At 33.9% G+C, this 12,989-nt stretch overlaps 1 protein-coding gene across 1 annotated transcript; it reads left to right on the forward strand.

The window, feature by feature from the left end:
- Positions 1-1,431: 1,431 nt before the first annotated feature.
- LOC114287710 (UPF0481 protein At3g47200-like) lies at positions 1,432-10,997 on the forward strand. Its single transcript, XM_082894636.1, has 2 exons — positions 1,432-1,583; positions 9,547-10,997. The coding sequence occupies exon 2, from the start codon at positions 9,560-9,562 to the stop codon at positions 10,928-10,930; it is 1,371 nt and encodes a 456-aa protein (XP_082750762.1). The 5' UTR covers positions 1,432-1,583; positions 9,547-9,559; the 3' UTR covers positions 10,931-10,997.
- Positions 10,998-12,989: the final 1,992 nt, after the last annotated feature.

The following is a 12,989-nucleotide window of genomic DNA, read 5'->3' on the forward strand; positions in this document are numbered from 1 at the left end:
CTGGGAAGTTGGCTATTTGAATAGGCTTTAGTTTTTGGTTATTTTAGTAGCTTAAAATAGTTGTGTTTATTCACAAAAAAAAAAAAGTTGTGTTTGGAAAGAGAGTTCGATTTTTTTTGTAATTGAATGTGATGTTTTTGAGAGAAAAAGTAAAATGATTATGAGTTTGATTTGATATTTTGTCTAAGCCTATTTTATCTTTTCATGTTATTTTAGCCAAAAGACCAAAAAAATTTCATTCTGAACACCCCATAGAGAGAGAGAGAGAGATACTAAGGTCCCGTTTGTTTTGGGAGATAGAATGGAGGTGATTGATAGTGAGGGAATTGATAGTGAGGAATTGTTAAATTATTTTTATATAAAATAATAAAACAAATAAAAAAATATATAAAAATAAACATTATATTTAAAAAAAAATTCCCAACATATAAAAAATAAAAAAACTTCTAATTCCCTCACTATTTTTCTAATACCATCTCTACCTCCTCTTTACCAATCCCTCATCCTCCTCTTTACTAATACCAAGGGATTACTAATCCCCTCCCTATATCTCAAAACAAACACCTCATTCTCAATTCCCTCCTCACTATTAAACCTAATCCTCTCTCCATAACCCCAAACAAACGGGTAAGAGAAATCAAGAGAGAAAGGAATGCACTTGAGAGAGATAGAGAGGAGAGGAAAGTAGGTTATTTAGAGAGAGAGAGAGAAGGGGGTCGGTGAGAGAGAGAGAGAGAGAGAGAGAGAGAGAGAGAGAGAGAGAGAGGATTTTGATTGAACAGACCCACATGGATCCAAATGTTTTGTAGAAGTATGTGTTTATGGATATAATAATTTAGAGTGTGAACTCTTAAATTCAAGAAATTTATAATTGTACTTATGGATCGAGTGTCCTAAAAAAAATATAAAAATTCACTAAATTTTTATTTATTTTATTATTTTTCACAAATATTTTACTTTTTAAATATATCTAAGTTAGATACATAAAAAAATTGAATAAATTTTTAATTTTTTTTAAAGGTAACAAAGCACGAAAAACAAAAAGTCAAACTATTTTGAAAACTCAAAACTAAACAAAGTGAATTGTGTTTAGTTCTTATAGAATCTGTAAAATTTAAATTTGTAGAGTGATCTCATTTATAAAAGGGCATTGCTTCCTACCCCAGTGGCACTCCCAGTGATGTGGCAGCGTATGATTGGTTGAAAAAAAAAAAAAAAAATTGTTTTTGCACCAATGAGGGACATTTTCCTTTATAAAAATTCTTGAAGTCACCACCGGATTAAGCATCCCATAAATTGCTTCCACAAATAAGCAAAGAATTACATATTTGTACTGTTGTTGGCGTAGAGAGAGAAAACATACTTTTCTTGAAATAAGGTTTAAGAATTATTTATTCTATATAAATTGAGACATGCATAAGCACAGATGGTATAGCACAATGAAATTAGTCCTTATTACAAATAAGTGAGCTATTAAATAATAGTAAACAGATTTGTTTCTTTTAGAAAGCCTCTGTTGAAGAAGGAAGCTAAGGAAAGGAGATGTCTTCCTGAAGTCAACATATTGAATTACTGCATATCCTGTAAGTTTTCATCACACTATCGTCTAATTCTTGTTGAATTTTTTATGCCCATTCCTCTAAATGTTTAAGTTGTTAAAAAGAGAGATAATTTTATTATTTATATTATATTCCCAACTCATCCTCATATGGTGGAATTTATTTATTTATTTATTTTTCATAATGAGAAAACAAGATTAGGAGTGTAAAAATGGCCCACGGCCCGTCAGCGGCTCGAAAATGTCCGCGGCCCAGGGTGGGCTCAACCTGTTTGGGCTCGGGCTGAAGCCCAGCCTAAGACCCTGGACCACTGCTTGGGCATCATTTTGAAGTCTGGCCCGCCTGGCCCGACCCCCGTGGCCTGGCCCATTGGCCTGGTTAAGGCTTATTAAAGGCTCGGCCCGCCCAAGACCCAATATTTTTTTTAGTGAAAAATAATAAAACTTTGGTAGAAAAAATAAAAAAAATATTCAAGCCCGTCCCAAGCCCAGGTCCATTGGCCCGGCCCGCCCAAGGCCCAAATATCCTATGGGCACTGGGCTAGACATGGGTCTAATTTTCTAACCCGTGAGCCGACCCGGTCCGCCCCGAATTTTAACAGGGGCCCGCGAGACTTGATGTGGGCGAGGTCGGTCCAAATTTACAACTCTAAAACACGTGAAAGCATTTTAATTATCGGATGGATAGTGAGGTTCAAATACAGAACCTAGATCATATTAAGGAAGAAAGATCCAAGGCTTGAATGTCCAACTCTGCTAAAGTAGCTCTGAGGAGATTATCAAACCTATCCAAATTGAGTTGAAGCGATGGTTTTAAAGTTCGGGAATAGATTTCGAAGGAAAGGAAGAATTTTGCAGAGTTGGACCAAATTATGAAGCCAAGAATTCACATAATAAGTATCGTAAGCAATGATGCTGCTTCGATTTTTTGATAAAGGAATTTCAGAGCCCTGGTGCTCTTTGCTTTTCTTTGAGGGTCAAATTTTACGTGGAGGTTGCTCTGGTATGAGTTTAGTGTGTTCATTGCAGGATGTTCTGGAATTGCAGTTGGTTTGAAATTCCATTTGATATGGGATTTCTGATAGTGGCCTTTTGCTTTGTAATTCCTCTTGGCGTGGCTTTCAGTTCATTCCTCGTTATTGGTTTTGTTTCTTTTAGGTGACTTCATGTTGATTGTTTGTGGCTAGGTTGTCATATTTTATTGTTCTGTCAAGTGTTAGGCTTTAGTATAGCTCATGATAAGCTTGGTACATGTGTCAACTTCTTGATATATGTTTCTAATGCTTTGATGCTATTTTCTTGCCCACTTTTTTATTGATGTAATTTATTTGTACTCCTTGTACTTTATTCTACGTCAATAAATTTTCTTTTATTGATCAAAAAAGTAGTTCAAACATAAATTAGAGAAAATTTGAGGGGACCATGGAGCTCACAATGGGTTTCATTTCGAACGGTTTATTTTCTAGGATTTTCAATGTAGGGTGATTAATGGGTTTTCTCAGAGTACAGTCACATAGTACTCTATAGTATTGTGATTGGGTCAATCAAATACTTGTAATATTTTTATTTTATTACATTTGTTTCCTAAAAATTAGACGACAAGATTGAATTTGAAAATAGATTATTTATTTTTTTAAAAGACAAATATGATAAAATAAAAATACTATTTATAATTTTCTAAATGGTGAATTACACTAATAGTCCCTATAGTTTGGGGCTTGTGTTACTTTGGTCCCTGACTTTTCAATTGTGACACATTTGACCTTGAATTTTGAATCTTGTTCCAAATAAACACAATTGAAAATATTATTAGATTTTTCAAGGGTAAAATCGACAATTTAATAAAATATAAACTAATTTGACAAAAATAAATATCAAACAAATATTTTTTAATTTTTAAAAATTAATTCTACCCACTAAAAATAAAATTATGTAAAATTAATAAATCTTTAAAACATTTTTTTTTATTTACCAAATGAATTTTTATTATGTGTTTGGATGATGATCATGTAAAATTAATTTTAAAAAATTAATCAAGTAATTTTTATCAATTTTATATAATTTTATCATTGGTGGATAAAAATAATTTTTAAAAAATTAAAAATATTTTTTGACATTTATTTTTTTCAAATTAGTTTATATTTTTTTAAATTGACGATTTTGCCTTTGAAATTAAACAATGGTATCTTCAATTGTCCTTATTTGGAATAAGATTCAAAATTCAGGGTCAAATGTGTCACAATTGAAAAGTTAAGGACCAAAGTGACACAAATCCCAAACTATAGGGACTATTTATGTAATTTGCCCTTTTCTAAAATGTCAGAAGAAGTAAGTGTAATTTACTTTGAAATAAATAAATAAATAACATTCTCCTTTCAGCTATCTCCATCTACCACAATAAAAATGTGGTCACCCAAATTTATTTCACAATATGGTCACTTAAAAGTAGTGTGCTCTAGAAATTTAAAAAACAATAAATGTTCATTTGCCACAAAAACATTGAATATGGTTACAAATTTGGCAATGGGTTTGATCAACGTCCAAAGAGAAGAAGAAAGAAAGAAAGAAACACTACAACATATAAGAGTTTTAGAGATTAGATATTTTAATCTCTAAAAGTAAAAATTTTGTTGCAAAAGACATTTTGGGACCAATTTCTATCATCGTGAGGACAGTCGCTAAAAAGTCGTCCTGAAAAGTAAAAAATAAGGCTTTTAGCAATTTTTTTTTGAATATGTCACTAATAAATAGACTTTTAGGGACAAAATAATTTAGTCTCAAAACGGTTTATTTTTTGAGACAAAAAATTTGGTCCCAAATAGATAATAATTCATTACTAATGTCCAATTTTCGTTGCGAAAAATATAATAATGATACTTTTCGCAACAAAAATATTTGGTCACTAAAAAATAATTTTGTCCCTAAATTTTGGTCCTCAAAACCTTAACTTTTTGTAGTGAAGTTACCTTTAGGGACTAAAATCTAGTTTTCGAAAAGGAAAATGATATATAAGCTTATTTTCTAAATTTATTTTTTAGATTCAATGATGTGTAAGAAAAAAAATAATTTGTTAATAATTAAAGAAACTATGAGAGAGAAAATTATCTTAAATATTTTAATTGATTGTCACACCATTGAATTTGAATAGTCTAACTTTTAGACTTGAATAACAATGCTCTTTTGAAAAATGTGAAAAGATCAAAGACATTTATCCTCTTCAATTAGCTAGATATGGTCTAAGTTCTTTTAGGTGTGGTTATAAACTAAATCATTTACCATTTAATTTTATTGGACTTCTTTATAGTATCTCCATTTCTTTCTTATTTTGTTTTTGTTTTTGTTTTTGAGTCTTTATATATGTTTTTCTTTAAATAAAAAAAAATCAAAATCAAAGAGTCATTTGCTAGCTCGTGTAGTTAAATATGTTCGTAAATGTGCTATGCTTTAATGTAAGTTGGGGTCGTGACCAAGAATAATTGTAGGTATATGTAAAACATATAATTGCACCTACGCACATGTATGTAGGGTTTACCTTACAATAATTGGGTTTAAAGTAACTCTACCTCATAGTGATCCGACTTGATGGGAATTTTTTTATCCAACCTCATCCACTGGTGCTCCATCTAACTTCTTGTTCTTTTTTTTTTTTTTTTTTTTGATTAGCAAAAAATAAGAACTTTATTGATGAAAAAATCATACATGAAATAAGATTACATCAAATAAAGGAAGGGAAGAGCAGCAAGCATCATAGCAACTAACCCAATCCTAACTAAGCTTTTCGTCGCCAATAGTCAATCTTTTGGCGACCACTGTTTTTAGTCGCCAAAAAGCATATTTCAAAAAAAAAAAAATTTACCCTTTACTGTTCCCAAGATTTGAACCACCGACCCATCCCACATTCCAAACCTTTACCAACACACTCTCCCTACTATGCCACTACAACATCACATGAATATAATTGCAACATATATTATTTATATATTACTCTGACCGGTATTTATACAAAACTATATATATAAAAATAATTATTTTTATTCAATATAATTTATGTAAAAATAAATTATTTACTAAAAAAAAAATTAGATCACTTTTGGCGACTAAATCTATTTTTTAGTCGCCAATTGTATAGTTTTGGCTACTAATTAGTTTTTTGTCGCTAAAAAAATTCATTCTCACCTAAAAAAAACCAGTTTTGGAGACAAACCTGTTTTTAGTCGCCAAAAACGTCCCCTTTTGGCTACTAAACTGAATTTTAGTCGCCAATTGACTGTTTTTAGCTACTAATTTTTTTTAGTAGCCAAAAAGTTTCACTTTCAGCGACCAAACTGTTTTTAGTCGCCAAAACACGTAGAATCGGCGACCAAACTGTTTTTTAGTCGCCAAAACGTATACTTTTGGCTATTAAATTATTTTAGTTGCTAAAAACTGTCACTTTTGGTTACTAAAAAACCTTTAGTAGCTAAAACCCTATATTCGGCGACTAAACTGACTTTTGGTCGCTAAAACCCTTATATTCGGCGACTGAACTCTTTTAGTCGGCAAAAGTGATCAATTTTGGCGACTAATTCCATTTTAGTCACCAATTCTACTACTTTCAGCGACGAAAAATCCAGTTTTAGTCGTGAAATCTGCCTTTTGTTGTAGTGTCTGCAAGCTCAACCCCAACTTCATGTTGTTCTTGGACCACCAATCTCTTCTTTCTCGTTTGTGCAACACAATGTGGTCATATCAAATCAGATTTCTCAAACAAAATGAAATGATGACTTATTTTGAAAAGTAGGTTAAAAGCTAACTTTTTGACTTAGTAATATGACCTAAAAAAGTGAAAAAGCTAAAAAAACGGCTTTTAGCTGAGTTGCCAAAACAAGCCAGAATTGTGCAAGTAAATTGTTGTTTACTGGAGATGAACACAAGGCCTTTGGGTTTAAGGTTGATTAATGGTTTGGATGGCCTCAGCTTTATTGTCTCAAGAGACACCAAACATATAGCTGCACCTATGTATAGGGGTGTAATTTTGGCCCGTGGCCCGCGGGCGGCCCGAGGTGGGCTCGATCCGTTAAGGCTCGTTTAGGCCCGGGCCTAAGGCCAGTCTAAGGCCTTGTCCAGGGCTTGGACCATCGTTTTGAAGCTCGGTCCGATTGACCTGCCCTGTGGCCCGACCCATTGGCCCGCTGAAGGCCCACCCAGAAGCCCGGCCTGAGGCTCAGCCCACTCGGCTCGCTCGAGACCCAGTGTTATTTTAATGAAAAATAATAAAATTTTGGTGGAAAAATTAAAAAAAAATTAAAAAAATTGTTTAGGCTCACCCAAAGCTAGAGCCCAGGCCTAGGCCCAGGGGCCCAGCCCACTAGCCTGCTCAAAGCCCTAATATCCTTGGGCCTGGGATTGGGCCTAGTTTTCTAGCCCATGGGCCGGCCCAACTCGATTTTTGGTAGGAGCCTGGAAGGCCCGACATGGGCCCGGCTTGGCACGAGCCTGAATGGGCCGGGCTGGACCAAAATTACACTCGACCTATGTACCGAATTTCTTTTCCATGCTTCAGTAATTAAAAGGTAGTTCAATGCACAAAACTCTCATTAAAGTAGGGTTTCAGAAGGAGTCTTACCTTAATTCTAAGAGAAACTATTTTTGTGACTCAAGCACATGTCACCAAAGATAGTAAGTGCAACGTTTTGCAAGAAATAGAATCTTCTAAGCATCATGATTAATGACTTTTCTTACCTTTTTATGACAGATGAGAATTATTTCATGTTAATTGTGTTTGTGTCATGTTATCTCAAATTTGTGTTAAAATTCTCTCAATACTAATTCAATCCATGTCGTTTCATTTTGGATTTGTATGATGTTAATGCATCATGTCAAAATTTCAACCCTTAGTCAAAAAATATAAAGTGCATTAACTTTTGTTTTTCTCATAATTAAATTTCATGAAATTAATCTCAATCATTCATTAAAATGTTTAATTTTGACTCAATTTTATTTATCCAATTTCAAAAAACTAAAACTCGATTATTTATTTATTTTTTGTTTACTACATTGATTCCAAAATAACAAATTAAAATATCATGTTATCTGAAATGAAAACTAAAAAATTAGATTCTTCTTTTACATATATAATTTTTTTTCCAACTAGATATAGGGTTGCATATAGGATTTAAATACATTAAATAATATTAAAATATGTAACTAATATTTTATTAAATATTTTATTCATATTAATTTCAAGTTATGCGAATTTGACACTAGTCTGACTCATTTAGTGTCATAATGTGGTTAGTATGAATAAATAGCCACCCCTACTTTTCATTATACACTTATCGATCTTTTTATTTTTCCTATTCCAATTAAATTTGATTAGGCATTAATCAAATTTTCATTATAACCTTATCGTAAACTCTTGCTGGTACGAATCCCAATTAGAGAGATTCACGGAATAAAATTATGTGAATGTAGATGTATACTCACATCAACTCCAATTTCCTTATTTTTATAATTATAAAAATTGCATCAACTCATAAAATCAAGTTGAAATCAAGTTCTTTCATTAACACTTTCAAGACCTATCACTTATCAAAAATTATTTGGCGATCTTGTTGGGACATTGTCCAATACCCTCAAAGTCACACCATTACGTAATTTTCTACATTTAGGAATCAGTCCTGTGTAATCAAGTGACATTCAGAAGTGTTAGACAATACTCTAGGGGTGGTAATTTAGCAATTATCAGAAATGGAATTTCTGAAAAATTGGTTAATAGACGGTTCGGATAAAGATGCTATTAACTCATTAACACGATTCGAATTGTACATGTAATTAGAGGGTTAGAGTTAATCAATTTTTTTTTTTTTACTTAAACCCGAATATAACACAACCCGGAAATTAAAAAAATTAAATGGGTCGTGTTTAGGTTGAATACGTGAAATCCGAAATAAACACGTTTGACTAGCTTAAAAATTTGTGCCGACACATTGACACGTACTCACTATCGACTTGTATATAACTCGAATACAACCTAAATTTAGTAATCATAAGATCTTGAGTAATTCATTCTCCTTGATTAGATTAAAACTTAGATCTTTATATAATACATACACAATCAAATGCAACCCTAAATTAATGATAAATCGATTATTGGCGGTGATTTGATAAATTCTCTGCTTCTCTCAAAATCTTGAAAAACTCTTCAATCAAGTAAAGCTATAAAACGTTTTTTTTTAATTTTTTTTTAAAATTTTTCCTGGCATACAAGTTGCAATGGTGAGTCAACATGATTGACAATTATAATATATTTTGTAGTTTATTAATATTTTTTGTGTTACAATTTTTGTTATCTTTGTTTGATTTAATTAGTTTATTAATATTTTTGTATTATAGTTATTATTCACTCTGTTTGATTTAGGGTGGTTTGGGATGTCCTAAATAAGTGTACTTTTTGACTTTTTATAAAAGGATGTGTAGAAAAATAGAGAGGAAATATTGATTGACGTGACCCAAAAAAAATAAAAAGATGGATTTATTTACATAGATATTGACATATATATTATTACTGTGTGTCAATATTTAAACAAGTTATTCTTATGCATGTGATGTGAAATATATATATATATATATATATTTTTTTTTTAAATAAGTGGTAATTGTATTAAGCCTATTGTGTTAGGGTTAACACGATTATAAGTAGGTCAAATTTGTGTCAAGATAATTGGCACGTTTAATTAAATAGGCCGTATTAGTATTAGACTGTTTTGAACAAGAATCGGATATGACATGATACGAAAATGGCACGACATAATGGACCGTTAGTCCTAAATAAATAGTCGTTAGACTATTTAACTAGAAATTATGTATATTTGACTATTAGTCCGACTGTCACTAAACTAAGCAAACAATGGATTAGTAAATTATTGGATATGAAATCCAATCCCATACCTCAATCCCATGAAACAAACGACCCTTACGATCATTAAATAATTTCACATGAATTACAGGGTACAATTGGTCATGAATTACAGCGGAAATGGCGATGCTTCAATTGATATGGAGGGACTAGTGAAATCTATTAAGGAGAAGTTAGATAAGTTGTCTTTCCCATCCCCTGAATGTTGTATATATAAAGTGCCCAGGACACTTAAAAATATCAATGAAGAGGCCTATACTCCTCGCACAGTCTCAATTGGGCCGCTTCACCATGGCAAAGAAGGCCTAAAAGACATGGAAGAGCACAAGTTGAGGTACTTCAATGATTTTATGCAGCGAAGTGGAAAGAGTTTGGTGGAATTGGTCATGATTATGGAGGAAAAGGAAAAAGAAATTCGCGCATGTTATGTTGAAACAATCAACCTCAAAAGCGAAATGTTTTTGGAAATTATTCTTGTGGATGCTGCCTTCATCATTGAAGTCCTATTAAGGTGCTGGTTTGATGATCTAAGAACTCCAAATGATCGTATATTTAGGAAACCATGGATGATTTTCTATATAAACGATGACTTATTACTGCTTGAAAATCAAATTCCGTTTTTTGTTCTCCAAGATCTTTTAAAAATGACCAACATACAGGTGGGCTTTCAATTTAGCCAAAATGAAACCTTACCCGACCCTGTCATCCTCACCATTAAGTGGTTTGTGTCTTCCCTGCAAATACGAGAACTTTTAGGTCCAGAGCATATTAACCCTTCAGAAATAAAACATGTCCTTGATTTATTAAGAATTTGTCTCATGCCAAAGCAAAAATCGCAGCCTCCAGAGGAGAAAAATCCTTCAAAAGTAAATCAGTTCATTGCTTTCCTAGGAAGTTTCATACCAAGGCAAAGTTTGCAACAGACTGAAAGCAAATTTGACATACCAAGTGCAACAGAGCTTCATGAGGCTGGAGTGAAGTTTGAGGTAAGTTCAAGCAAAAATTTATTTGACATAAAATTCAGGGGCAATGTTTTGGAAATCCCACGTACAGAAATATATGATTGGACAGAAAGTTCTCTACGAAACATAATTGCCTACGAGCAATGTCATTGTACTGTTCGGTATTTTGCTGATTATACCGCGATTATGGGTTTCCTCATCAAGACTTCCAAGGATGTTGAATTACTTGTTAAAGCCAAAATTATTGAGAACTGCTTAGGTAACAACAGTGATGTGTCAAATCTCTTTAACGGGCTTGGCAAAGAAGTTGTCATCAGTAAGGAATATTATTTTACTAAACTTCATGAAGAGTTAAACGACTACTGCAAAATTCGTAGCCACATGTGGAAGGCAACCTTGAAGCAGAACTATTGCAATACTCCCTGGCGGGTCTTATCTATTATTGTGGCTGTTATTCTCCTTGGACTCACCTTCATACAATCACTATGTTCTCTAGTATCTTGCAATAAGTGATAGATGGGTAGTTATGATTGTAATGTACTTGCAATGTGTTGTATCCCTTTTTCTTTTCTTTTCATTTTTTTTTAATTCTCTCCGTCATCACATGTAACTGTTGTTTTTGCGGATGCTCAGACTTAGTTTCAAATGCTTTATGTAAATAAATTCCTCCTTTATAAACTGTCTATATCATTAATTTTAGCTTGCTTGCCAACTCTTGAATGTCAGTAAGGTTATAAATACAATGAATAATTATTCAATAGTCTTGAGCATTGTGAGACTTATGTTTTTTTTTTTTTTTTTTGAATCAGCAAGAAGAAGACTTTATTGATGGAAAAAACCAGTACAAAGTACAAAGCGAATTACATCAATAAAGACAAGAGGGAGGTGCAAAGGCATCACAATGGGCTAGATCATCCCAACGAGGTTGGCACGAACTTGCTCATCCTATCATTTGCTAGCACCCCCAGAGTTGGTGAGAGACCAACGAGAAACGACCAAATACAAAAGGACCTTGCAAGCACCAAATCCCAGCATAACACTCTCGAACCTCTCTCTATTATCACCACTATTAACAGAGGTCCTTAAGCAACCAACAGAATTTTTGTTCTACCTGAAACAATCCCAGGACTCACACACCAATTCAGCCCATCACAGCCCTTGAGTTGGCATAAGAAAGCCTACTGCAGGACATAACAGCCAAACTTATCCATCCACCTGCAGGACCACACCCAAACTTACCCAAGACGGGCACACAACAACCAACCAACCAGAGCATACAGAGCACCACTAAGTTGCCAGTAGTAAGCACTGGCAGATAACAGCATACAAAAATAGACAAAAACAGACAGCAGACAAGAAAACCAGGCCAAACCATAATAGAACAGAACAAACCCTTGAGCAAAGCAGCACCAGGCCAAACCATACCATTTCAGGCCACCAGCAGCAGCCATCATAATAGAACAGAACAGACCCTTTAGATAATACAACCTTACATTCTCCTACCCAAACAAAATCTGATTTGCTCCAGATTATGCAAAAAATCAGTTACAGAAAAAGGAAGATCCGAGAACGTGGATTTTAACCAGATTGCAAGCCTAATAATGATAACTTCAAGAAGTTCTTCCATGTTAGGTTGAGTATCTTGGAAGATGCACTCGTTCCTGTCTTCCAAATGGACTAGAGAGCCACCAAGGGGATAGCATTCCAAATTATTTTTTCAGCTTTCATGACCTTGCTTCCAGCCCACCACTGCAGTAAGCCATCAATAGTTTGAGGCACTACCCAAAGGGCTCCCCACCATTGCAGGAGACCAGTCCAAACTCTCCAGATCGAAGGGCACCAGATAAGCACTTGTTCAACTGTTTCTTGTTCAGCTTTGCAGAAAATACAGACAGTGGTAGCACTATCCTCCAGCACACCAATTCTGTGCAAGAACACTGAAGTTTTTACCTTATGCTTCCATGCGAGCCATCCAAAAAATTGAACTTTAGGTGGAAGGTACTTGATCCACACTAATCGGCTAGAGTTATTGACTTTACCATGCTCAAAATCAGTATGCTTGTATAAGGTTGAGACAAAAGACTGACCAGATTTGGAAGCTAACCACAAAACTCTGTCTTTCACAAGCAGATTCAAGACAGGACTAGGTCTGGTATAGAGGTTCAGATTGAGGAGCTCTTCTTGTTCCCATTGAAATAAGGCCCTTCTAAAGCTAATCACCCAATTTTCAGAGTTACCCCTTTTATCAGCATAATCCCTGAGAGTCCCATCCTTCTCATTTGACAACCTAAACAATCTAGGGAAAGATTCTTTAAGGCTAGCTCCACCAGTCCAGCAATCATGCCAGAAGGACACTCTACAACCATTACCCACTCTAATCTGAAGGTTATTAATATAAAATTGTTGAAGGCTGACTTTTTGATTTGCTGCCACCAATATATCACCCCAAATCTTGGATACTCTACCTCCTGAATGAATATCTGGACGCCAATTTCCACCTTCAGCTTTGTATTTGCAGACTAACACCTGCTTCCACAGAGCTTGCTCCTCATTGGCATACCTCCACCACCAC

The sequence above is a fragment of the Camellia sinensis genome, chromosome 11 (assembly GCF_055761805.1).
Source record: "Camellia sinensis isolate YWXY chromosome 11, ASM5576180v1, whole genome shotgun sequence".
NCBI lineage: Eukaryota > Viridiplantae > Streptophyta > Magnoliopsida > Ericales > Theaceae > Camellia > Camellia sinensis.

Bases quoted from the DNA above. Each gene is read 5' to 3' on its own strand.
- LOC114287710 (XM_082894636.1), top strand. From the start codon at position 9,560: ATGAATTACAGCGGAAATGGCGATGCTTCAATTGATATGGAGGGACTA.